The sequence below is a fragment of the Periophthalmus magnuspinnatus genome, chromosome 4 (genome assembly GCF_009829125.3).
Source record: "Periophthalmus magnuspinnatus isolate fPerMag1 chromosome 4, fPerMag1.2.pri, whole genome shotgun sequence".
NCBI classification, from domain to species: Eukaryota; Metazoa; Chordata; class Actinopteri; order Gobiiformes; family Gobiidae; genus Periophthalmus; species Periophthalmus magnuspinnatus.
In genome coordinates this window covers 20,054,475-20,080,060 of record NC_047129.1, presented here as the reverse complement: position 1 = coordinate 20,080,060, position 25,586 = coordinate 20,054,475, and the positions used below count along the sequence as shown (strand labels likewise).

The window sequence follows — 25,586 nt, the reverse complement described above, 5'->3', positions numbered from 1 at the left end:
ATAAAGTATTACTGGGTTTCAAATTAAATCACAATCTATCAATCATATTTAATACAGATCTGTGAATTTACCTTCTGTATATTTCGTGACAAAGTGCAATGTAATCAGTAGGAACAAATGTCTACTGCCCCCATGTGGGAGTATGACGTCAGCACAATTTAAAATCTGAAAACCACCGATACATGTGATTAATATGGTGAAATGTTCTAGCTCACTGTAACGGAGGTCTCATGTGTACTGCTAATATTTATATTTACAATACAGTGTTTCAAGCCACAGTGCCCTCCTGTGGTGAGAAGCAGAACTGAATGATTAACTCCATCACTGTTAATGTTGAGGAACTTCATTTTAAGCGCAGAGAACAAATCAGCCGTAGACATTTCTGGGTTTGTTGCTACAGTAAAAACATGGCAGTGCAAGCAACAACACACTTACAGAGTTCTGCATGAGAACGTTCTACAATACACAGACTACGCAACACTTAATGAACGCCGATTCACATTGAAATGAGTAAAGCAGGGTTATGATGGTGTTTATAGAGCCTAAAGGTGGGTAGTACTCAGTTACATTTACTCGAGTACATAATAGTTTCTGAACACTGTACTTTACTCCTACTCGAGTATTAATTTGCATAAAGTAACAGTACTCTAATGTGACTAAAGGTTTGATTAACAATATAAATTATTTGAATATTTATATCTCTTGCATCATGTTGTGTTCCATCCTTTGAAAATACCAGATTTTGAGCGTTATTTTTGTTTTGTCCGTCCAATTCCATTAACTTGTAAGAATAAATCAGATGTTATACTCTAGCAGTTACTCTTACTTCAGCTGTAGTACTTTTATTACAGTATATCAGTTATTTCTGTGGTCATATTAGAACTAGAGCACCAGTGTCTGAAGCCGAGACAGCGTTCACCCCGGGGGAAGAGGCATCCTGTTGCTGTGGTGATGGATCATGTGATCACTGTGGGGCCAGTGCGTCCAGTGCGCTCGTGAAGCTGAGAGACATTCAGGGCAATGTCCACCAGGGGCGCCAGCATCACCTGGACAAAGACATTACCATAAGAAGAGGAAGACGATATAGGTTATGGCTCAAACTGAACATGAAGAGTCGCTGAATATATTAATCGATACTTTTCAACTGATGTCATCAATAGTTCCTGGGGGTGTGATGCTAACTGTAGGGACTGCACTGTCTAAAGCTCTGTTAGACTTTAATCTGAGTTTTGTTTTAACACAATCTGAAGAACCGACTTATCTGAACTACAATAGGTGAGCTGATTTGTGCTGTTAAACAAGTCCCTCTCAAATAACACTACAGTCACAAGCTAGCTAGCATTTGCATTAGCCAACAGTTTTTCAGTGAGACTCAAATCAAACTCCTAAACAGGACCATGAACACTCGGACTGATCACAGGCTCCTGAAAATGTGCTCTTTGAAAAATACAAAACTTATTTTACACTATTTTAAAACTTTTCTCTTTTTTCCAAAATGTGTATTGTGTCTCCATGGTAACCCCTAAACATTCCACCATAGACATACATGTAGAACACTCCCACCGTGACGTCACTGGTTTATAATAATCAAAAGTCATAACATTTAATATTAATAACATAACAATAATATTTCTATGTGCGCAGTAGCTTTCTGTTCAGGTTCATTTCTCTTTGACCTCGTGACCTCGTCCATCTCTCTCCTGAGCTCCTGTTTCATTTGACACACTGACATTACAACATTCAAATCCTGAAGAATTTTCTTACTTGTAAAACAAGGTTGAAATTGAAACTGTTAAACTTACTATTAGATTACACAGCTATACAAATGTAATGGAAGGCAGTCTTTAAAAAATCAGATATGGAGCTTTTCCCTGTTTGAAAGACGACACTGCTTTGACTTAAAATCTATTAAATTGTTAATGGTCCTGTATGTGCAAAAAAAAATGTTAATAGTAAATACATAAAGATAAAAATGTTCTGTTGCACTGATAGAACATGTTATGTCTGTGTTTCTGGCCTTGGTGAAGTGGTTTATTAAACCTTATATGCTTATATAATATTATGATATCATGGTCTGATGTGCACACAGCGGCTGGACGACGCTCCTGATGTTCCTGACCTGGGGGTCTTGGTAAATCTTCTGAGGGTCTTTCTCATAGCTGTCGATGTAGAGGCGGATGGTGGCCCCTGCGCTGCCTGTGCCACTCAGACGGAAAATAATCCTGGAACCGTCAGAGAAAATGATCCTAAGACCCTGAAAGAAAGACAAAGGAGATATGCTGTCAAAACATACATATAATCAAGCGACCTGGAGCAGCTGGGACAGGGAGTTAAATGATGGACACATTATTTTAACTGTTGAAGCAGGAGGGACTTTAAAGGTCCAACGTCACACAAACTGACTGTGATCTTTAATCCATGTTCTAATGCCTTTTCCTCCTCAAAAACAGACCTGGAGTTGTGTTTTGTTTCATTCGCACGTTTGAGTAACACTTTATTATTAGTCTGTCTACATCTCCAAAGCTCAAAATGCTCTACTCCACCTTGTGATGTCATGAAGTGGTAGTTTTCAGGTTAACAGCCCCTTTTACCTTTAGTTCAGTAGAGATTGGCAATTCCAGGGCTGTAATGATCCAAATGATTCTCATGAAGGTGTATGGAGTTTAAAAACACAGTGGAGCACTTCCTGTATGACCACATGATGACATCAGATGACATCAGAGTGTTTTCAGAACTCAGCCTAAATATGCAGGGTTTGTGTGTTAAACATGTGTGAATGAAATAAAACACAACTCCTGGTTTGTTTGTGATGAGGAAACAACATTAGAACAGAGATCAGAACATAGTGTAATATGGCTCTTTTTGTGTGTTTGGCAAGACTCTGTTTTTAATTGTTACTACAAACTCCTTAGGTTTCTGCCCATAATCAAACTTGGAATTTTAAAAAAGTAAAACAAAAATGGAGGTACTTGGCCTGAAAACAACATTGTAGACTTGCTCATTTTTGGTTTCCAATCCTTGCTCCTCATACCTGATTTTTGGACACACTTCCATCCACTGGGTCTGTGTAGGCAAAGTTGTCTGCGATGGCCACCTCGTAAGTCTTGCCTCCTGACGAAAACTTCTTGCCGATGTAGGCGGGGTCAAACATGGTGGTCTCCAGATCCTTCATCATTTTGTTGGCAGCATCAGAGTCAACCTCCTCATAATCGTACCTGAGCAACAAGGAAACTTTCAACATTTCAAGTAACAGTTTTGTGACTGATAGTTTGCAGCTGACGCCATCAACATTCTCTGGGGGTGTGATGCTAACTGTAGGCACTGCTCTGTCTGAGGCTTGTTAGACTTTAATATGAGCTTTGTTTTCACCACAGACTGTAGAAAGAAGTACACTAAGTGAGCGTGACGTCACCCACAGCGGCTCCAGTCAATTGAAGCTCATCAAGGCTAGCAGTTATAGCGGCAAATTTGGAGCAGAGTTACATATTAGGAATTCGACCAAGCGTATCATAGCAACCAAAGAGTCAATCAGGAATGAGGCTGTTGAAGGCAACGCCCATTCCCGTCTGCACCTCTGGTTTACCAGGGAACAGGCGCTTAGCAACACTAACAATCAAACCTGTTTCTAACATCAGCGGGAGCAACGTCGGGGAAAGAAGGCGCCTGATTTGTCTGTTATTAATGTTCACATCTTGATTTACAGACACAATAGTGATATAAATATCCCAGCATGTAGAGCGGATTGATATGAAAATATAAGACCAAATGATGAGTCTGATAGCAGCAGTTACAGAGAGAGAGGACACAATTTTTATACAGAAAGAGAATTGGAGCCAGAGTCTATGGAGCCAGAAGTACACTCATGATCACTGCAATGGCTAGCAGGTTAACAATGGCCATAACTATATACAGTCTATGGTTTTAACACAATATGAAAAGAAAGAGCTGGTTTAGCCGAACTCAAACAGGTGAGCTGATTTGTGCTGTTAAACAAGTCCCTCTCAAATAGCATTACAGTCACAAGCTAGCTAGCATTAGCATTAGCCAACAGTTTTTCAGTGAGTCACATACACATGTAAAATCAAACTCCTAAGGACCTCAGGACCTCAGAGCTCAGACTGATCACAGGCTCTTGAAAAGGAGCTCTTTAAATGCATTTAGTATTTTTTCTTGAGTTTTCAGACGATCTTAACGATCTCTTTGACAGTGTTTACTAATGTGTGCATTGTGTCACCATGGCAACTGTTGAACATTCTGCCAATAGAAATGCATGTAGAGCACCCCCAGCATGACGTCACTGCAAACTGCTATTTTACAAAAGCCCACAAGAGGGCATCAAAGATCTGCATCGTTATGAAACTGACCTGGTGAAGAAATTTCTCCCAAACTTGTGCCAATGATCCTTCATGATGTCTTCAACGCTCTGTTTCCTCGTGGCTAAAATGGACAGCCACGCCAACACCGCCCACAGCCCGTCCTTCTCCCGGATATGATCAGAGCCTTTGGGTGTAAGACAAAAAGTGTTCAGGCAGGGAGTTTCTACAGCTGGCACATCATCTGTATGTTTCCATGGAAATAGAAAGTTAAAACCACATTTCGGAACATTCATGTACCTCAACATGTTTACATTATGAGTTTTTGAAATTCATAAACTGCACTAATACTGTCTTGCACTATAGCCACACTACTGTTTAATTTCATGTATCTTTATTTCTACAGGTGTGATTATAAATGTTTATATACATATAAAGTTTATTTATGTTTAAAGAAACAATATTACCATGGAAACAAACAGGAAAAGCCCTCCTCCTGGCCAAATAAGAGTCAGGTTTGTGGAGAAGCAAGCTTGGTCACAGTAAGGACATTAAACACAACCCAAATAAAAAAACATGCTTTTATTTTTGTAGATTTTTTGGTCTAAAAAGTTACATATTGTGGCTTTAACAGCTCAGGAGACTCACCCGTTCCAAAGCTCTCTTCACCACAAAGTGAAAGTTTTCCAGCATCCATCAAATTCCCAAAGAACTTCCAGCCGGTGGGGGTCTCGTACAGCTGCATCTTCAAAGCCTTTGCCACACTTCATAAAAACACTTCAGTCAAACACAAAAACCACGAGACTGACATAACGATTTGTTTATGGCATTACTTGTCCAGCGCACCACTCGTTGGCATACTCCTGGCCAGACCTTTGACCCCCGTCTTCTGGAAATAAGGAATGCCGGTGATGTTGGCGGCAATGACGGCCACGGAGTCAGACGGATTCACGAAAAAGCCATGTTTACCTAGCACCATGTTACGGTCCTGAGGAAAACGATGAGGAACAAGGTCAGAGATGAATACTTTAAAATGTAGTTACAGAACACGAAAACATGGTCCAATCAGAGCACTGTTTTCTGCATAGTCTGAGTACTTTTACCTAGACTTACATTACATTATAGTGTAAAGACGTAATTTAGGATTAAAAACAACTTTGTTTGTTCTGCTTTGGTAAATAGTCACATTTTTATACAGTGCTTTTCCACCTTCAAGGCTCAAAGCACTTTACATGAAACCCATTCACAAACAGTATTTTAATAAGATTGTGTGTAAGTACTGATATAATCGATTTGTAGCGCATCACCCTTACATCTCCAGCAGAGGGCGATATTTAGTTTGGTCAACCAGCTCCCTCCATCTGCATAAAGAATATAAACATAAAGCTTTATCTGAACACGTCAGTCCAGAAGAGGCACTGTAATGTGACTACACTGTTCTTTTATCCAGTTTGTAGTAAAACAATATGGTGGATGAGTTTGTACTAAATTTAATTGAAGAATTCGGGTAAAATTACCAAAATTGCCCCTATATATCGGCGCAAAGATCTGGGTTCAACTGTATTTTAACTTACACCATCACCGTCAAACGCTGCTCCAAAGTCGTACTCTCCTCCTTTCATTGTATTGACTAAATCAGCTGCGTAGGTTAAGTTGGGGTCTGGGTGGTGACCTCCGAAATCTTCTTGAGGGACACAGTTGACGGCAGAATTGGCAGGAGAACCCAGCTCTTCACAGACGATCTTCTTGACGTAAGGACCAACCACTGGAGGAGACAACAGAGACATGTGACCACTTTAATTTCAACTAAAAATTTTTTTAGATTCTAGGTTCAGGCAAGAGACAGTTTTTGTTGCTAACGTACTTACACTGCCAGTAAAAAGTTTGGACACACCCTCTCATTCAAGTTTTTTTTTTCTACTTTCTACATTTATATACAGACAGTGGTTCAGTTGGTAGAGTGTTTGTTCACTGACCTGAAGGTTGGAGGTTCAAATCCTGCTCTTGACATAAACATCATTGGTTTTGATTTCAGCTCCTACAGATGAATGCGGTCTTTGTGTCCTTGGGCAAGACCTCAGTGTCTGTGTGAATGTTTGCGTGAATGGGTGAGTTTGTCCTTGATATAAAGCACTTTCAGCCTTGAAGGTGGAAAAGTGCTGTATATAAATCTACTAAATATTTTTCAACAAAGCAAAGAGTGTGACTTTGAGGATTTAAAAATAAAATATAAAAAAATTGTTTAGCAGAGACTTAACGTTTCTTCTTTACTACATAATTCTTCATATATTTGATGTTTTCCATGTGTATAAATGTAGAAAGTAGTAAAAATAATGAAAAAACTCAATACAAACATCAAATGAGAGGGTGTGTCCAAACTTTTGTCTAGTCATGTAATAAATAGCCAAAAGGTAAATTCATACATGTTGAACATGATCAGTTATAGCAAAAGCCAAAGTTAAATCTGTCACTGGACAAATCGTTATAGGAGTGAAGACGTTTCGCTGCTCATTCAAGCCGCTTCTTCAGTTCTGGTCAAACTAACTGATCAAAGTGACTGGACCATGCCACTAAACTTGAAGTTAACGTTCTGGTCAGAGGTTCACTGGCCACGGCATTGAGATGGTCTGTCTGATGGCAGACATTGCTGGGACATGGTTCCATATGACTGTGTGACACTGACAGGTGGCGACAGGTGCAGACCCTGTCTCTTTATGGAAGCACAACTCTCCCACATCTGAAAAACACAGAGCGATTCTCTCTATTCACACACACGGCCAAGAAATCAGCCATTCACACCCCCATCATGTGGTCATGCAGTAAATAGCATTTTAAAAATACATTTTAGCTGTCCCATCTGGATTAAATATTATTGGGATACAGAATGCTGTCACCTGAAACCGAGCTATTTTTTTATTTTTTATGTTTTATATAGACTTTTTGCATTTGTTTTGTGTGTTTTTTCTTTTTGTTCTATATTTTAAACAGGGCCCATAAAAAAAAGCCCAAGCGCTCATTGGGTTCCCCTGTATAAATAAAGATAAACAAAGACAGAAACCTAGCAATATATATGTTACATAAAATTATTTAAAAACATTAAAATTATAATCTCTTTACTCTACAGACAGTGTGTGCTCCATTCAGTACCTCCATGCATTGCATCCAGACGCACGTTGATGTGGTTTGGTCCAGACAGAAGCTCCTTCAGTGCAGCAAAGTCAAATATTCCTCTGAGCATCTCAGCATAAGCCTCGACAGAGTCCACGATCTCAACTAGAAACAGTGAAAATGAGGAGAAAAGTCATTATAATGTGTTTTATTATTTCAGATTAAAGGGCCCATATCACGTGGTTTCTGATCTCTGTCCTAATGTTTCCTCATCACAAACAGACCTGGAGTTGTGTTTTATTTCATTCACATGTTTAACACACAAACCCTGCAGATTCAGGCTGAGGTCTTCTCTCAAACTGAAAACACTATCACTTTCACCTTGTGATGTCATCATGTGATAATACAGGAAGTGCGCCACTGTGTTTTTAAACTCCACACACCTAGAATCATTTCAGCACTGGAATTGTCAATCTCTACTGAACTAAAGGTAAAAGGAGCTTCATGACATCACAAGGTAGAACAGAGCATTTTGATCTTTGGAGATGTAGACAGACTAATAATGAAGTGTTACTCAAACATGTGTGAATGAAACAAACCACAACTCCAGGTCTGTTTTTGAGGCAACAGCATTAGAACATGGATTAAAGCTCACAAGAGTCAGTTTTGTGTAATATAACACCTTTAAGAGTGCTGTTAAATAAAAATACCTGTAAACGGTTTGAAGCCGTCAACCTCAAATGTTTGCTTGCCAATTTTGGAAATGTCGACTTTCAGATCTGGACAGATGTGATACTCCTGCAGACTTTTGCTGATTTCATAGATTTTGTTTGTGATGCCTTCGGGAGCAGGGCCTGTGGACAAAGTAATACGTTTAACTGGAGCGACTCAGAACGTTTTGGTTTAAACATGGCTTTTGTACAATGAACCCACCTCCACTGGAGATGTTGTACTTGATGCCAAAGTCCCCATTGGGGCCTCCGGGATTGTGACTCGCAGTGAGGATAATCCCACCCACTGCCTTTATTTTACGGATCACACAAGAGACGGCTGGAGTTGACATGATGCCATTCTGACCAATCACCAGGGTCCCGATCTGAGAAAGAGAACACACTGAACAAGCTGTACGTGTGTGTTTCAGCTACTTAAACAAACCATTATTTTGAACCATAGACTGTATAAAGAATTGGACTAAGTGAGTGTGATTCACCCATAGCGTTCAGCCAAATGAAGCGTCAAATGATAGACTAATAATAAAGGGCTACTTATCCAGGTCTGTTTTTGAGGAGGTAACAGCGTTAGAACATGACTCATTTAACAATGAATGGGTTTAAACATGTAAAAGCCCAACTCCAGGAGGGGCAGGAACACAACGTGACCAAGTGCACGTTCCAGGGACGCCCCCCTGTGGTCACAAAGACACATCTCTGCACTGAACACTCAAGCACAGTGCTTTCTCTGCTTTAAATTAAGAGTCTGCACACATTGACCTGTGCACACGCATTAGGCAACACGAGGTAGAGATACTGTTTGAAATGTCAAAGGTCATGGGCGATAGAGTGACCCCTGCTGCCCCCTGTCCAGAAGAGTAAAACACTCCCCCTGGGGCATGTCCAGGGAATGAGTCTGCCCACAGGTGTCATTAAAGCCAATGGACAAGATATAAACCAGAACATTTATGATATAAACAAACTCTCAAACATAACAAATCTAAAAGCTCCATCTAAACATGCCCTTCATTTGATTATTAGCTCCAGAATGCTACATGCTAGTCTATTTTGAGTTATTTCCCGCTCCATTTTCAGCTGTAGAATATATTTTTCAGTCATTAAGCAAACCCTAAAGCTGTAGAATACTCAGATACTGTGAGAAACTAAAGCTTAAAGGCAGAATGAACCTGCTTGGACTTGGTGCTAGCTTGACATGCTACATGCTAACACAACTGCCCAAATGTCAGAGGTAAAACCAGAGACAGGAGCACAGAGGGCTGGAGAAGGAGCCATGCAGCCTCAGAGTCAAGTGTCTGCAGGAGCCTGACATAATGTGAGTTCATATTTGCACCAGTGTGACACTCCAGAGCTGCTCAGTTTGTTCTGCAGCCCGAGTGAAGCCGAGCTAACTCCGGCTCATGTCCCTGACCCCTGTGTGCACTGACCCCATTGGCCGCAGAGATCTGGACGATGAGCTGAATGGCCTCCTTCATGAAGAACCTCCCGTCTCCTCCCACCACCAGCGCGGCCTCCTGTCTGTCCCGGGGCTCGATCACAGAGATGATGCTCTGAATGAAGTTCTCTGCGTAGTTCTGGTTCTGTTGAAACACCGTGACTCTTTTCCGGAGCCCGCTGGTCCCGGGCTTCTGGTCCGTGTACGGCCGAGTCTGCACCGCGCTTATTTTCACCATCGTGAGGCAGGTTTGAGCCCCGAGTGATCCGCAGGAGAGAAGAGGGACCGAGCAGAGGGACCGCAGAGTGAGCAGAAAGAGGACAGAGCACGGACACACCGGGAACGCCCCCTGCGCAGACACGCCCCCCAGAGTAGACACGCCCCCCAGAGCACGCGCGTCCCTACACAGACACGCCCCCTGCAGGTTTAAAGGGACAGAGGAGGAGAGGAGGAGAGGAGGAGGAGGAGGTACGCCCCCTGCAGGTTAAAGAGACATAGGAGAAAGGAGGAGAATGAGGAGGAGGAGAGAGGAGAAGGAGAGGGGAGGTGGAGGGAGGGAGAGAGGTGGAAGGAGGGAGGAGGACAGATGGAGGGAGAGTGCAAAGAGGTAGATGGAGGTTGAGGGAAGGAGGAGGACCAATGGAGGGAGTTGGAAGACAGATGGAGAGAGAGTGGAAAGAGGTGGAGGGAGGTTGAGGGACGGATGGATGGACAGGCATCCAGGCACATGTCCCCACTCACACACAGTGGGTGTAGCTCGCCGTGATCGTATAGTGGTCAGTACTCTGTGTTGTGGCCGCAGCAACCCCGGTTCGAATCCGGGTCATGGCATCATGCCGGCATCATGTTTTCATCCACCACATTTTTGAACTGGAAGTATTTTTATTATTGTGTGAGACCTGCTGAAAAGGCTGAGGGTTTGTTTTTAACACGTTCATAATTTGAGCAAAACAAAAATATACAAATAAAAAGCTCAAATCTTTATCAAAATTTTGAAGCTTTATAAGACTCAAAATCTGCATGAAATACTTTTACTTTTCACTCTTTAAGTACATTATTAAAGGGGTACTGAAATATTTTCACTTAAATAGAAAACTGAGTACTTCTTCTACTGCTGCCAGTGTGTCTCTCTGCAAACCAAAAATTATCACCAAAATTGTGAAACAGCCAGAAATCCATAAATATTTGCCCATTGCATCACACCGTTTAAGTTGGCCTGTGCAAAGTTTAAACCTGTTTAGAAAGGTGAAATAAGCGAATGCACTGACTGATTATAGATTTTCATAAACGTATTTGGTTGATTATGTCACAGTTTACTTTATAAAGCTCAGATCAGTGTAAAAGATTCTTCAGTTTCCTCTTACAAAAGTTAACAGACAGATTAACCAAGAGTGTCGTCACAGGCCATTTCTCCAAACGCTAAAGTGAACCATGTCCACATTAAACACTCGCTCGCACCATGTGACCTTTAGCTGGGCCGCTCTACTGTTTCAGCAGAGAAAGGTCAAAGTGCAAATAATGGCCGGGAGATATAAATAGTGGGGCTGGATTTTTCTCAGCTGCAAAGGTCAAGGGCAAATCGAGTTTAGACCTGAGTGAAGGAGACGTCCCAGTCTGATTCAGCCATGTTTGAAGGTAAATCACAGACACATGACTGACAATATGCACTCAGATACTCATTTAGAGTAACTGTAATCTGGAACAGTTACGCTTTCTTTTAGTGGTGTTCAGACTACAGTTACTTTTTAAAATCCAATGAATACAGCAAAGTATTTGATCATATTTAGGCTTCAAACTGCACAGAATAAGTGAGAAAACTATAAACCACAGCTCCTGAGGCAGGTGCAGTGGTGAAACATAATGAAGTACAAGCAGTAAAATACTGTACTTAAGTAGAATCTTTTGGTATCTGTACTTTATTTAAGTACATTTTACACTGTGCACTTTTTACTTCAGTACATTTGAGAGCAGTATCTGTACTTTCTACTCTACTCTGTTTTTGAACAGGACTAAAAAGGAAAAGTACTATTTCATATGATTTGAGCTCAAAGCTTCAGCTTTGAGCAAAAATAAATACTAAAAATTCATAAGAAAAAATTAAGAAATTGATTCATATTGTTTCTGATTAACAAAATATGTGTAATTTTTAGTCTATACCACAACATTTACACTTTAAAAAATGAACACTTAACACTAAATACTTTTTACTCTTAAAGTACAATTTTAAACAGGTACTTAAATATTTTTACTTAAGTAGATTTTACCATGTAATACTTTTATTTTTATGTACTTATGTAACCTGGAAATATTTAAGTAACTGAAGTAAAAATGTGTCTCAAGTTTATTTAATTATCTAACAGCTACAGTCATAAAAATGCTGTATACAAAATTATACAGACGTTGTGTTAAATATGTTTTCCAGCAAAATAATAAGAGTTCATTTAAGACACAATGAGGAAACCAAGATAACAAAAGCTATGGCTGAGAACTCAAGAACATGGAGCTCAAACTCAAACTCACACAGGAGATGAAGCTCATACAGGCTGAAGTACAGGGCAAAACTGATATCTGGACTGAAAAAAATACATTCCAGCCTCCTTCCCTCACCTCCCTCCGCCTCCCTCCACCTCCAGCCTCTCTCTGCCTCCCTCCACCTCCAGCCTCCCTCCTCCTCCCTCAGCCTCCCTCCTCCTCCCTCAGCCTCCCTCCTCCTCCCTCTGCCTCCCTCAGCCTCCCTCCGCCTCCCTCATCCTCCCTCTGCCTCCCTCTGCCTCCAGTCTCCCTCCATCCCCAGCCTCCCTCTGTCTTGAGCCTCTTTCCCTCTGCCTTTGTGTTGTATTTTCTGTATATCTGTTTTTATCTGTTGTTGTTTATATGAAGCACTTTAGGAGCTTAAGTTGTATTTTAAATGTGCTACAGAAATAAACTGAACTGAATTAATCCCTTGTTTACGATGCTTCTTTCTGTGAGATGGGTGTGGGTCAGATTCCGGGGAGGATAGTTTCTATACAGCTGTAGGTCCAGTCCTGCTTTTCGTTGACAGGGAGAACGTGCTGGCACACCTGAAACCAACACACAAACAATACAAATAGTTTACTAGTTTACAAAACTGAAAAAGTTACATGGAGATTAGAGATCGACTGGTGTTTTTTTTCATGGCTGATGCCGATATCAATTGTTTAAAATCCAAAGAAAATGATATTTTTCGGTCGATATGTAGGGCCCATGTAGTTAATTTTACTCACATAATCTATGAAGGCCTTGTTTTACTACACACTAGATCAGAGAGACAAAGTGAGTGTGATGTCACCCACAGTGTTCAGCTCCAAATGGAGCTCATGGAGGCTAGCAGCTGGTTGGGCCAAATAAAATATTGCCCTCTGTTGGAGATTTAAGGCTGATACATTACAAAGTGCAAATATCAACCTAATACATCAGCCAATTGATATATCGGTCTGTTTCTACTGGAAACTGTATAAAGAGAGTAACTTTACCATCTTGGTGCGGGCGGGGATCTCCACAGCAAACACATCCATGCCTCTGCTGCTGCAGCAGTTCTTGTTTTGTTCGTTGTTCACGTGGACTGTCACTTTCTGATTGGTCTGTGAAAATAAACAGTCTGAGTGTTGAATGTGGAAATATTTTTTTTACTATCTAAAAAGGTATCAGTAATATTAGTGTCTCTCTAAGAAATAGCAAGACATTTTACTGATGTTCCTGGTCAGATTTATACAGCACTTTTCTACTCAACTCAAAGCACTTTACATCTAAGACACAATCGGCAAAATAGCGTCTTGAAAATAAACGATTAAAGATTACTCAAACATGAATCACTCCAAATACAACTTCAGAGGATCAATGAAAAGAAATGACTAGAACATGGTTAAACATCTGAAAACTGAAAAGTCCAGAACAGGTCTGATTTAACATAAAACATCAGCATTTGTCTAAACAGTTTTAATGGAAAAGCCACACCATGTTCACAGATGTCTTCTCTTCACTTTAATGATGTTGACGACCAGGACACAGGGCAGAGGTCAAAGGTCAGGGTTGAGCTGTACCTTATTGGTGATGAGGGATGAAATCCTGTGTTCTCCTTTATATGTGTGGATAAGAACACTGTCGTTGCCCCGCAGAGACCTGGGCTGGGCGGAGGCGGTTACAGACTTATGGACAGCCTGATGGAGCAGTTTGGTCCCTGAGTCCAGACGAATTGGAAGCAACTGCGGCTGGGCACCTTCACAGAGGACGTCGATTTGGAACGGGCATGCCTGAAAAATATAAAAATGTGACTGTTTACGATGTCAGAAACTGTACACACAAAATACATCAAATATATGAAGTAAAATATATGAAATTATCTAGTAAGCAAAAAGTTATATAAACATTTTTCAACAAAGCAAAGAGCGGAGACTTTGAGGATTTGAAAAGAAAATATAAAAATATATTTAGTCGAGTTATTTAATGTTTCTCTTTACTACATAATTCCATATATCTTACTTTATTAATATCACCACATTTGAAGCTTTATAAGACTCAAAATCTGTGAGAAATACGTTAACTTTTTTACTTTTTAAGTGTATTTTTAAACAGGTACTTTAAAACTTTTACTTAAGTAGATTTTTTTCATGTGATACTTGTACTTTTAGGTGAGTATTTTTTGGTCCATTATCTTTACTTTTACTTAAGTGATAACATGGCGTACTACTTCCACCAGTGGACAAATGACATCAGATATATAAAGATTTGAGCTTAATTTTGTTCAACAGAAACAACTGATTCGATCATTTTTGTCCATCTGTTTTTATTTGCATATTTTGTTTTGTTCAAATTATGATTATGTTAAAAATAAACCCTCAGCCTTTTCAACAGGTCTCACACCATAATAAAAATACTTTTGCTTTTCAGTTCTGTAAAAAATATAGTAGAGTAGAAAGTACAGATACTGCTCAAATGTACTGAAGTAAAAGTAAAAAGTACACACTGTAAAATGTACTTAAGTAAAGTCCACATACCTACAATGTTTACTTGAGTACAGTACTTTTACTACTTTCACTTCGTCATGTTCTACCTCTGCTTCTGTGTGTTTATAAAATGTAGAAAGTAGTAAATATAATGAAAAAACACTGAATAAGAAAGATGGCATGTCCAAACTTTTGACCGGTTGTGTAAATAATAAATAATATTTCATAGTGAATACAATAGTGCCCTGATTCACCTCCACCAGCTGCAGCAGGCGGTTGTAGCCCATAGCTTCTAGTGTTGCCCACAGATCCGTTGGGTCGCCCTCTTTCTCCGTCACCTCCATCAGATTTAGCTCCATAAAGCCCTGCCTCGTCAGCTGATTGCTCCTCATATCAAAGTTTTCTGTAACCATAGCAACACAAAACATAGACGTTACACCCACAAAAGTACAGGTCTTTACTTTTTAAACGAGATTACCTTTGCACACAGCCCACGCTTCTTTGTCGCACTTTTCACCGCTGGTTCTGAGCTCAAAGAAATTGTATTCATCTAGACTGAGCAAACCGTTCCCATCAAGGTCGATCATCTCAAATATGTCAGACAGCACCTCCCTGTGGCCAAGAGGTAACAATGCAGGCTTATAGAATGACTATATTATCTTTTAGCTTTTTCAAACTCAAACTTTTTTTATAATTTATATATTTAGAATGTTTTACAAAGATGGAATTAATACAAGCCTGAGTTCTCGAGACAGGTCCAGCTCTCCAGTGTCAGTCTGATACACAAGCTCTTTGGGTTTATGGAAAGTGTTTTTCTTGCTGTTTTTCTTTAACCTGCAGCCGCTGGTGAACGGGAGCAGGTGGTAGGTCCCTGCGCTCAGCTCTCCTCTCCAAACAAACTTCTGTAAAGAGACGCAAGTTTTAAAAGTGGAGCAAACCAAACTGGAATAACGTTTTATTTTAAATCCCAAACCTCTTTGTCTTTAGACTCAGTAAAACAAACTAAAGTGGAGTCTTCCTTGTTTTCCCCGGCTGTCATGACAAAAAGAGCCGTGTCTGTTGACATCCAATCGGACTTGTCTGAAAAATACAATACTTTTGGAGTTATTATGATTGACTGAGATTCAGGAGCAGGACCACACCTCTACCTCCTCCTCCTCTTCCTCCTCCTCTCCAGTGACCCACACCTTGAATTACCCAGAAGTCCTTTTTATACAAGCCTCGACTGCTCCCTTCCACCCCGTGTCTCTTGTTCATGTTTCAGCCTGAAGCCCTCACCATATACAGAGGATGGGGGGGTCCTGAATCGACCGGGCTCACTGCCTGAGACAGAGCCCCATCCTGAGTCTCTCCAGCCTCCACATCTGTTCATATCATCATAAATATCTTTATCGTATACCGTTGCTGTGACGTGGTTGTTGCTGGTGAAATATACATAATGTCCAGGATATAGGTAAAACAAGTACCACTTATGGAGTCCCACCCACTTCCAAGTCCAACCTGGTCCCGAAGATGAATTTCCCATTTATTTTTGCCATAGACTTTTCCAAAAATTAAAATATTAAGAGTTTAAAAAACATAATGGAGGCTAACCACATACATGCTAACTAATCCAAAAAGCACATTTAAAAAGCAAGATTTGGAAGAACATTTTAATAACGTTGAGGTTTATAAAGTTTCAGAAACAGATTTTAAGTAAAAGTATAGGTCTTGTTGTCATTAGTTACCACATTGCTGTTTAGCCCCAGTATGTTGTGATCAAACTATCTCTATGGAAGCAACCTGGTGAAGTTACAAGTCAGATCTGTGTAAAAATGCTCCCCGCTCCCAATATGATAAATGCAAGTTAGAAAAAGATGATGAAATAACACATCTCCATGGAGACAGACTGGCATCATCGGACCTATCACCACAAAAGTTACATAATGCAGCTTTAAAGAGTGGAGGATACCTGGTCTGTTGCTAAGAGAAACCGGCTGAATAGTCATGTAGACATCAGTAGTCTGAGGGAGGTGAAGCTGGTACTGTAAAGAACTGATGCTCCCCTCCTCCACGAAGAAGCAGCCCCTGACGAAACTGTGCTGCCAGTCCTGAAACACATTTGAATTATAATTATTGTTATTATTATTATTATTATTATTATTATTATTATTATTATTATTATTATTATATTTTGATTATGAGAACAATTGGATCATAATTTTTCATATGATTCCAAATTTTATCACTGTCATAGAAAAAAAGAAATATTTAGAGCCTCAAACCACATAGTTTTGATGTAAAGTGCAATACAAAAAACATGCATGTTAGCATAATAAACTGGTTTGTTGAAAAAAACTACACACTGCAATATGCTGTTCATCCAGAAGAGGGCAGCCATGTTCCATTACATTTTGATGGAGGCTGGAAAATGACTTCAAAAATGGATGTAGCAAATTGGACAGCATTTAAGTCTGACAAAAACAGACTGAATCTCGTGCCTGCAGACATTCAAAATGACCACGAGAAAACTCAGCTGGAAAAATGGAGCCATGTATGTCTTTTGTTATGTCTCCTGTTATTTCTGCATCTGCTGATGGGCCACACTTAGACCTACAAGAAACACCAAAGCAGCCAGTTTTCCCTCTCGTCTTTGGAGACACATTAAAAGAAAACACAGTTGATGGTAGAGGACCGGGGACGGCGGGAAATAGGCCATATTTCCTTTTTGTGGACAAATAAATCAGTAAGTTAAACAAAGAAAGAGCCGTAAAGAGGGAGTGGGCCGCACCTTTACAGCGAATCCATTTTCTCAAATTATTTACTGCAGACTACGGCAGGCGAACGAGATCAAACCATAACACTTCAGTGGTTTGTCCAGACAATTTTAAATGAGGAAAATGGCCATGGGCAGCTGTTTAATGCTTAAAAACATGAGAATGAATGACCCCACAGAGAGAGGGGTCAGCTGGTAGAGTAATACAGCCCCTGTCACCTGCTCCGACCACTAATGTGATTTAAGGCCAGGTCCAGTGTAGGTACAAACTACGGCAACTATCAAAATTACACCTGCACGATTTGGGCTGGGTTCTACTGCAATTTATGTTTTAAAAATAGGATTCTGTTCAAAGGTCAAAGGTCAAAGTTCATATTTTAAAGGCATCCAGAACAACTGGCAAAAAGACTGAAATCTGAACATGTTTGTACAGGTTTTTATGCAGAATAAGATGCCATGGAGACACGGGGAGGGCATCTGTCACACAGGAAGGGCATCTGACACAAAGGGGCATTTCAGAACATGTTTGTACAGATCTAAACTACATTTTTTTATGCAGAATGAGACAGAAGATATGACTTTGACTTCATTTACGATTAATCTTCCAGCTCTGACCAAAGCTGCAGCTGATTTAATAAACCAGCCTAACTCATAAACACATTTTCAGTATTTAGACTGTTATGGTGTGTTTTGTGTCTTTATCAAATGGAAAAAGGAGAGACTGGAACAAAAGCAATCCCCACCACCCCAGCCCAATTATCAGCCTCTGGCAACATAACAGTCACATAGAGAAGTTCCTGTGGAGGTAATCTCCAGGCACACATTTGGTACAGTCGATGTCTGGCCCTTTCCATCTCCACAGTGAGCTCAGAGCAGAGAGACGGGGCCGTTTTCTGAAGAAAAGAAAACCAGCTGAGACTAAGCCAAAAGGAGTGAAAACAAAACACAAGGATTAATGTTGTGTGTATTCGATCGTCCTGGTTAAATTGGAAAAAATATAAAAATACTGTGCTTGAGTGGGATTACACAGAACATGGCAACATTTTCACCTCCACTGTGATGTACACGCCCACTGCAACATAAGCACCCACTCTGTCCTCTGCATTTGACCCAACTTTCAGGAGCAGTGGGTGCCATCTTGAGCTAGTCTTAGTCAGGATTACCTTGGCTAGAGGATTTTAACTATTGTGCATGTTTTGGAGTGGGTGTATGGTTTGAGACTAAGAGCACACCACACAAGTGTAAGCATAGACTGTACAAAGAAGAGAGTGTAACATCACCCACAGCTTTCGACTCCAAATGATCCTCATCGAGGCTAGCAATTGGCAATTTGGAGCCCAGTTCCATATTTGGAATTACGACCAAAGAGCCAATCTGCAGAGAGGCTGTTGAAGGTAACACCCCTTCCCGCCCGCACCACTGGTTTAGCAGGGAGTGGGCGCTTAGCAACACTGTCAATCAAACCTGATGCTAACACTAGCAGCAGTTACAGAGAGAGGGGACACAGATTTGATGGAGCTGGATGTGCATGATCACTTCCTATTTGGAACGCAGCAAGACATAGCAGGTTAGCTATGTCCATTTATATATACAGTCTATGGTTGGAGCAGAGTTCACAAAAATGATGATCAATTAATATGAGTAAATATGGCAGCCCTCATATGAGTAACAGTGTTGGGGGTTCACCTGTAACCCTGAAGGCTCTTGTACTTTGCTAATCTTGGAGCTGCTGGACGTCATGGTGATGGCATTAGATACAGAGGACCGCCTGCTGCGAGCCGAAGAGGACCGAGATGACGAGCGGCTGTCTGCAAAACAAACATGAAACAAACAAAATGAATACTATGAATTTAACTTGGATTATTACAGTGAGACACAAGTAAGAAAACTGAATGACTGACGGATTACCACATTAGGGACCGCCCCCTTCTGTTCTGTCTGTTCAGAAATCCAAACCAAGTTCAAGTCACGATAACACATTCTGAAGCATGATATATCGCTACAGAAAAATATTGTGATAAACGATAATATTGAAACTAATTTATGTCACTGATTAAGATTTAAATATGTGTTTATATGTAAGATAATCCCAGTAAAACATTTTAAATCAACTGTTTCATTAAAAGACATGAGTTGCAACCGTAGACTGTTTACATAAATGGACGTAGCTAACACGCTAGCCACCACGTTCCAAACAGGAAGTGATCATGGGCGCACTTCCAGCTCCATCAACTCTGGCTCCAATTCAATTTCTGTGTAAAAACTGTATCCCCTCTCTCTGTAACTGCTGCTGCCAGACTCATCATTTTGGTCTTAAATGTTCGTATTAACCCGCTCTACATGATCCTGTTTTTTTTATTTCACTATTGTGTCTGTAAATCAAGATATGAACATTAATAACAGACAAATTAGGCGTCTTCTTTCCCCGAGGTCGCTCCTGCTAGCGTTAACAACAAGTTTTATTAACCCTGCTAAACCAGCGTTGCGGGAGGGAAGTGGTATTACTTTCATCATTCTTTGGTTGCTATGATACTCGCAGTCTTAATTCCAAATATGGTACTCTGCTCCAAATTCCCCCAATAACTGTTCTAGCCTCGATGAGCTTCATTTGGAGGTGAACGCTGTGGGTGACATCGCACTCACTTTGTCTACTTCTCTATAAAGACTATGGCTGCAACAGATAAATGTACCAATAATTAGCCATAAAAGAGACTTATTCATCCTCCACAGCTCAGATTTTCTCGTATTTTTCTCAAATACTGGTAAATATTGAGGCCCAAAATATATAGTCCCAGCTTCATCCACTGAACGATAAGTGGACGTAGTGATTGTCATGACAGGCCTAAGTTCAAGTGCAGATGCCTTTGCTCCAGTTGGACGACACAAGCGTGTGATCTAAAGCTTAACCTTCTTTAATTAATTAGAGAGGCATTTTAAATTACAAATGGCATAACAGAACCCATTCAAACGTCTCATTTTGCAAAACCTTTCTTCCCCTCTTCTGAACTAATTGGAGCCAGAAAATGTCAATTCACTAATGAGGGGCTATAATTGTTTTCAAGCTCGGAAAATCAAGATGCAAAGTAATGCGTTCTGCCTTCAAGCCTTTGTTATCGACCCATTTCGTAATGATTTTTGTACTTCTGTAATCTGGAAAAAACAAATGATATCTATTCTTCACTGTGAGATATGCAAATGAGATTAAATGTTTGCTCCCCGTAAAATAATATATGATCTTATGACGTTCTGGAGCCAAAACAGTTGTCGAGCTCCAAACACAACACACTGAACTTGCACAACCACGCAGCGTCTCCTGTCAGCGTCTTGTTAAAACGCACCCAGAACAAATCAATACGAAATAATGTGATAATCCGGACTATATGTGGGAGCTCATTTGTTTTTGCAGTGGTGGTCTCCGGGACACTCCTCTCCACCTCCTCCTAATCCCTCATCATCTCCCCAGTGAGAAGTGCTGGAATCCTCCAAATCGATAACAAGAACATGAACTGACCACTTAAATCAACCCCATTTATCTTGCTACTGCTGCCTGTCTCTGGCTCACACATCTGCGATTCCAGACCCTACTTTTTCTGCACATATTGCTTTTGTGGAGTAGTGCAAAAAAAAACAAAAAAAAACACACATAGATTTTCATATCCACTTTCCATGTGATAGGTTGGTAAACAAGCAGATAGCGATGCTGTCAGTGTTGTAAAAACTGCTTTACTTGTGTTGTATTGTGGGCACTCTATAGCCAGTCATGCTACGGACAACATATTTACCGCAGTAGACAGATCTTTTGTCAATCTATTGAAGGCACAAATCCTTTAAAGGTCCCTCCCTCCAAACAAGCAGGTCTAATTGTGTGGGTATTATGATATATGGTGTGTCCTAATGAGGCGATTTGTCAGGGCCAGGAGAAAAAAAATCAATCAATAACAAAGGTATAATTTATTCATCCAAACTAATGGGTGAGGTGTTTTGAGGTCTTTGCTGTTTTCTATGGCTGAGCGCCTGGAAATAGATGTACTTTTGTCTGGCTGTCCAGCTATTAACACAAACTAGACTGTGGCAGGATGCTTTGTCTCTCATTAGGAATGTTTAAACCCACTTTTGTACTTGTGTTATATGAGCCAAACTGTCTTTCTTTATTTGTACAGGGGAACCCAATGAGAGCACCCAGACTCTACTTTTCATGGATGCCCTGTTTAAAAAACAAACATAACAAAGAAGTGAACAAGTCCATATGAAACATTAAAAACAGGTGCAGTTGTGTTAATAAAAGTTAAAATGTGTTTAAAGTGTGTATGGCAGGTTTTGACTGAATCTGGTGGATAAAAGCTTTTGTAAATATGAATTAAAGTTTTACACAGATTGAGAAGCAGTTTGTGACGAAAAGATGAAAAATATGGAAGTAGTAGGAAATAGTGGACCTGTCACCATAACCACTGTATCCTTTTATGGGTCAGCATAAGTGAAAGATGGAACAGTGTGTTTTGGGGGTCAATATTTATCATGGGCACAGTTTCTTTGTAATAATGGAGAGATTTTTGTTATTTTCGTTGTAGTATGAAAAGATTTGAGCTGCAGAGGGTTAAAAAAAAAAAGCATCTTCTATGGTTATTTATTGCTTCATTCTACTACTGATATATTGCATCTCATGTGTTTAAGTGATTCTGTATATTTCGTAATGGGATCGTCCTGCTTTATTTTAATTGTATCAGTGGCATTAAGTAGTTTCAATATTATCATTTATTGTTACATTTATCTAGAGTAATATGTCGTGCTTCTAACTTTGGAAGTGGAGAGTTTTATTTTAGAGAGTCCCACACTGATAACATCACACTGGGAGAATTCTGTCCAAAAGTGCAGTACAAATTTACACAAGAAATACATTATTTTCCAATACTTTAAAAATAGCTTCAGCTGGTCATATCATAATTTCTGTGAGAGGAGTTTTTGGCCCAGTATTCCAGATGGTTGCTAGGTAGAATGATTGATTTCCAACCAGGAGGTAAAATTTGAAACCTAAAAAATTACCAAATTGGGAATTAAGACTTTTTTTTTTTTTAGTAAAATCTTAAATATATTGATCTTAAATGTGTTTTATATTAGTAGTCCGAACTGTCATAGCTCTTTAAACCTACAATATGTAACTTTTATGGTGGAGACTGCAGACTGAGGACCCACCTGCTCGTCTCCTTGGATATATTATCGTTTGCCTGGAATGTTCCTCAGTATGGCATTAAACTTATCTATATGGAGACAAGCAGCTGATGCCACAGGTCCAATTTACAGGTTAAATCTATTGGGGGGCAAGCCCATCACAATAGGACTCGACATTTTTGAAGGTATTTTTAGTTATAACATCATGAATAAATTAATACATTCTAAATAGATAAGTTGAGTGCCATACTGTGGAACATTCCAGCCAAAGAAATCACATCTCCATGGAGACAAGCAGAGGCAGATCCGCCCTTTCTCCATCAGAAAAGTTAGACAGACAATGACATTAAGTGTGACTAATAATGACCTTTCTTAGCTGTGCTGTCTGCGAAGGATGCCTGGGATGTTTCTAGAGCTGGACCCTCAGTAGAACACACAGGTGCTGCTGGGTTCTTAGGAGGGCTGTACGACTGGCTCCCAAAGTTCTGTCTCTTTAGTTTGGCATCAGCCTCGAGTCTCTCCAAAGCAGCCATCTGACACTGCTCCACTGTAGACACACACAATCTGCAGAACTGACAGGGAAAGGAAAGCACATATAAGCCAACGATCCATGAACGGAGTTTGAACGCTTGACAACAGGACCACACATCAACACAGCAGGTTCATTACTATCAGTGCTGGGAAGTAACTGAACACATGTATAGAGTATATGTACTCAGAAAAGTAGTCTTGAGTAACTGCATTCTGGTACAGATACTCTTTCATTTGGTTGTATTCAGAGTACAGTTACTTTCCTAAAATCAAGGCAATACATTACGGTATTTGATCGCGCAATTTTGGCTCAAACTGTGCATAATCAGTGGAAAAAATATAAAACACTGCTTTGTGGTGAGGCAGGTGAGATTTTTCCTTCTCCAGTGAGTGACAGGAAGCACAGAACAAACAGTGACACAAACATAAAGCTGTTTTTAATCTTATGTTGTGTCTTTACTCTATAATTTAAATGGAAATCAATGTAAAAATAAGTAAGTATTCAGAACAAAGTGCTCTGATTAGTAAGCCTGTCACATATATTTACATCGACTTTACATGACCTATGGAACAATACTTTTTGGGATCAATATTTATCATGGTGCTTTTTCTTCGCACTAGTGGAAAAAGTTTGTTTATTTTTTAGACAATTAGATTTGAATTATGAACTTCTATGGCTCATTATAGATATAACCTAACTACCTAACTGCCGCATTCTGTTGTTTATTGCAGTTTGTGTTTTTTTAAGCAATTTTATACACTTAATAATTCTTATAATTCTGCTTCATGTTTTGGTTTCAATATTATCATTTATCATCTATATTTACTTATATATCGCTCTTCAAAATTTCTTATAGTGACAAGTCTACTGATTGGTCCATGTAGCAGAATATGTTACAAAATACATTTTAATGCAGATATTCAACATTCTGTAACAAAATACATTTTCACAGTATTCTTCCCATCACTGATTATTACTGCATAACTGTTATGTTTTCCCCACTTTACCTCTGCATAGTCCAGCTTCCCATCCTTGTTGACGTCAGCTAATGAAAAAATGGCATTGATCTCCTCAGTAGTCATTTTTTCTCCTCTCTACATGGGGCAGATAGTTACAGCAGTGTAACTAATCACATGACATGATAGGTTCAATATAACATTATTAAAGTTGACTCACACTAGTAAGAGCCTTCTCCAGCTCACTGTGAGCAATGAATCCATCATTGTTAGCGTCTAGTTTCCTGAACGCTTTTAACAGTTCATTTTCATCCGTCTTATTCTCATTTTTAAGAATTTCACAGAAGTCATCAAAGTTCAGTTTGGATGTTTTTCCTGTCCAGTACTTGTTGAGAATTGCTTGAGATGGATTTCTTCCAGCCTGCTGCAAAACTACAAAACCGTGCAACCAAATTAGATTAAACAAGTATTCTACACACAAACAGATTTTGTTTTTGTTCTATGCCACAATTTGACGCCATCTATAAAGGGAAATACTGTCACATAAAACTTATCTTAAAATTTGTACTTGATTTTAAGATGCTGTAAAGTTACACATCAGATGATCATGTTATTGAGCTGTTGGACATAATGAGACTTGATGAGGTCTAGTATCTTACCACGGCAAAGCTGCTGTTTTGAGGATATATTTGCCAGACTGGATTTAAACACAGACAGATATGCTGCTCTGCACTGGGTGTAGAAAGACTCATCTTGAATTGACATCTTTATAATCGACACCAAAGGATCCTTTCACCCGCAAATGTGACACTAAAGATTTCATCAAGCTATAATATTTAATAAAATCACAAATCTATACAACTGCATATTAATAAAAACAATCATAGCCAGCTCGTTACCGCGTTTGTAGACGAGAATAAGAACGTTGCTAACCACTGCCTGTTGCTAGGTAAACAAAATGTGTGCACTACTCAAAACGGCCCCCAAGAAACAAGTACAAATATTTACTAGGGCCGCGTGTAGTTTTCAAAAAATTAGATCATTTTGGTAATTTCATTGTAAATCATGGAGGTTATTTTAGTAAATGTATAAATTAGCTCTGTGTGTAATTGTCCATCACGAGTAGACGCAGAACAGTAAAAAGCAAAAAAAATGTTTCCGCAGGGGACGATTTAGATAGAGCACAAGCGCCAGTTTTTGAAAATGCCGTGAGTAAACTTCTTTATAAATCCTAATAATAATGATACCTAAAGACTTTATGAAACGTAAAACTTGTATGTAATATGAGTACGATCATATGTGTTTCAATATATTTATAAAAAAACAGAAATGTAAACTTTCAGCTAACTCCAGCACCAGAAGTCAACATGTCCAATTTACTCTTCATTTCACTTTTACTCTTCATTTACTTCAGCATTTTAAACATGCAAACTTCTCTCCTTTTTCTCGATATTTCTTCTGACATATATACTATACATAGACCATATTAAACACCTTAATCTTAGTGTTTTCTTGTTGCAGTTCACAGAAGGAGAGTAAACAGGGTGTAAGTGAAGTTATTTAGCATCATTGCCTTTGTGTTTTGTGATATTATTACAATCTTGACATGTTTTTCTTATATTTCCTAAA

General features: G+C 39.6%; 2 protein-coding genes and 1 non-coding gene across 3 annotated transcripts; 1 reads left to right on the top strand and 2 right to left on the bottom strand.

Annotated features, from left to right (window-relative positions):
• Positions 1–851: 851 nt before the first annotated feature.
• Positions 852–9,937, bottom strand: pgm1 (phosphoglucomutase 1). The gene is made up of 11 exons (XM_033964806.2): positions 9,577–9,937; positions 8,355–8,517; positions 8,132–8,275; positions 7,461–7,586; positions 5,888–6,078; positions 5,147–5,301; positions 4,962–5,077; positions 4,365–4,500; positions 3,032–3,215; positions 2,120–2,254; positions 852–1,046 (listed from the first exon to the last, which is right to left on the bottom strand). The coding sequence occupies exons 1-11, from the start codon at positions 9,820–9,822 to the stop codon at positions 957–959; spliced, it is 1,686 nt and encodes a 561-aa protein (XP_033820697.1). The 5' UTR covers positions 9,823–9,937; the 3' UTR covers positions 852–956.
• A 406-nt stretch (positions 9,938–10,343) lies between these two features.
• Positions 10,344–10,415, top strand: trnah-gug (transfer RNA histidin (anticodon GUG)). Its single transcript has one exon. It is a non-coding gene; the product is annotated as a tRNA-His (tRNA).
• A 2,047-nt stretch (positions 10,416–12,462) lies between these two features.
• efcab7 (EF-hand calcium binding domain 7) lies at positions 12,463–24,722 on the bottom strand. Its single transcript, XM_033965199.2, has 13 exons — positions 24,617–24,722; positions 24,178–24,389; positions 24,009–24,095; positions 22,837–23,041; positions 18,990–19,111; positions 16,500–16,638; positions 15,522–15,628; positions 15,283–15,450; positions 15,027–15,156; positions 14,803–14,951; positions 13,646–13,855; positions 13,079–13,186; positions 12,463–12,646 (listed from the first exon to the last, which is right to left on the bottom strand). Exons 1-13 carry the CDS (start codon positions 24,720–24,722, stop codon positions 12,566–12,568), a joined length of 1,824 nt encoding a protein of 607 aa, XP_033821090.2. The 3' UTR covers positions 12,463–12,565.
• Between the last annotated feature and the right edge of the window lie 864 nt (positions 24,723–25,586).

Excerpts from the sequence above, each read along its gene's own strand:
- pgm1 (XM_033964806.2), bottom strand. The coding sequence starts at position 9,822 with ATGGTGAAAATAAGCGCGGTGCAGACTCGGCCGTACACGGACCAGAAG. Across the intron at positions 8,518-9,576 it reads AGATCTCTGCGGCCAATGGG|ATCGGGACCCTGGTGATTGG; the intron begins GTCAGTGCACAC and ends TCTCTTTCTCAG. Across the intron at positions 5,302-5,887 it reads CAGCGTTTGACGGTGATGGT|GACCGTAACATGGTGCTAGG; the intron begins GTAAGTTAAAAT and ends CGTTTTCCTCAG.
- efcab7 (XM_033965199.2), bottom strand. The coding sequence starts at position 24,722 with ATGTCAATTCAAGATGAGTCTTTCTACACCCAGTGCAGAGCAGCATAT. Across the intron at positions 24,390-24,616 it reads AAAACAGCAGCTTTGCCGTG|TTTTGCAGCAGGCTGGAAGA; the intron begins GTAAGATACTAG and ends ACGGTTTTGTAG. Across the intron at positions 13,187-13,645 it reads CATCCCTCATCACCAATAAG|ACCAATCAGAAAGTGACAGT; the intron begins GTACAGCTCAAC and ends TTATTTTCACAG.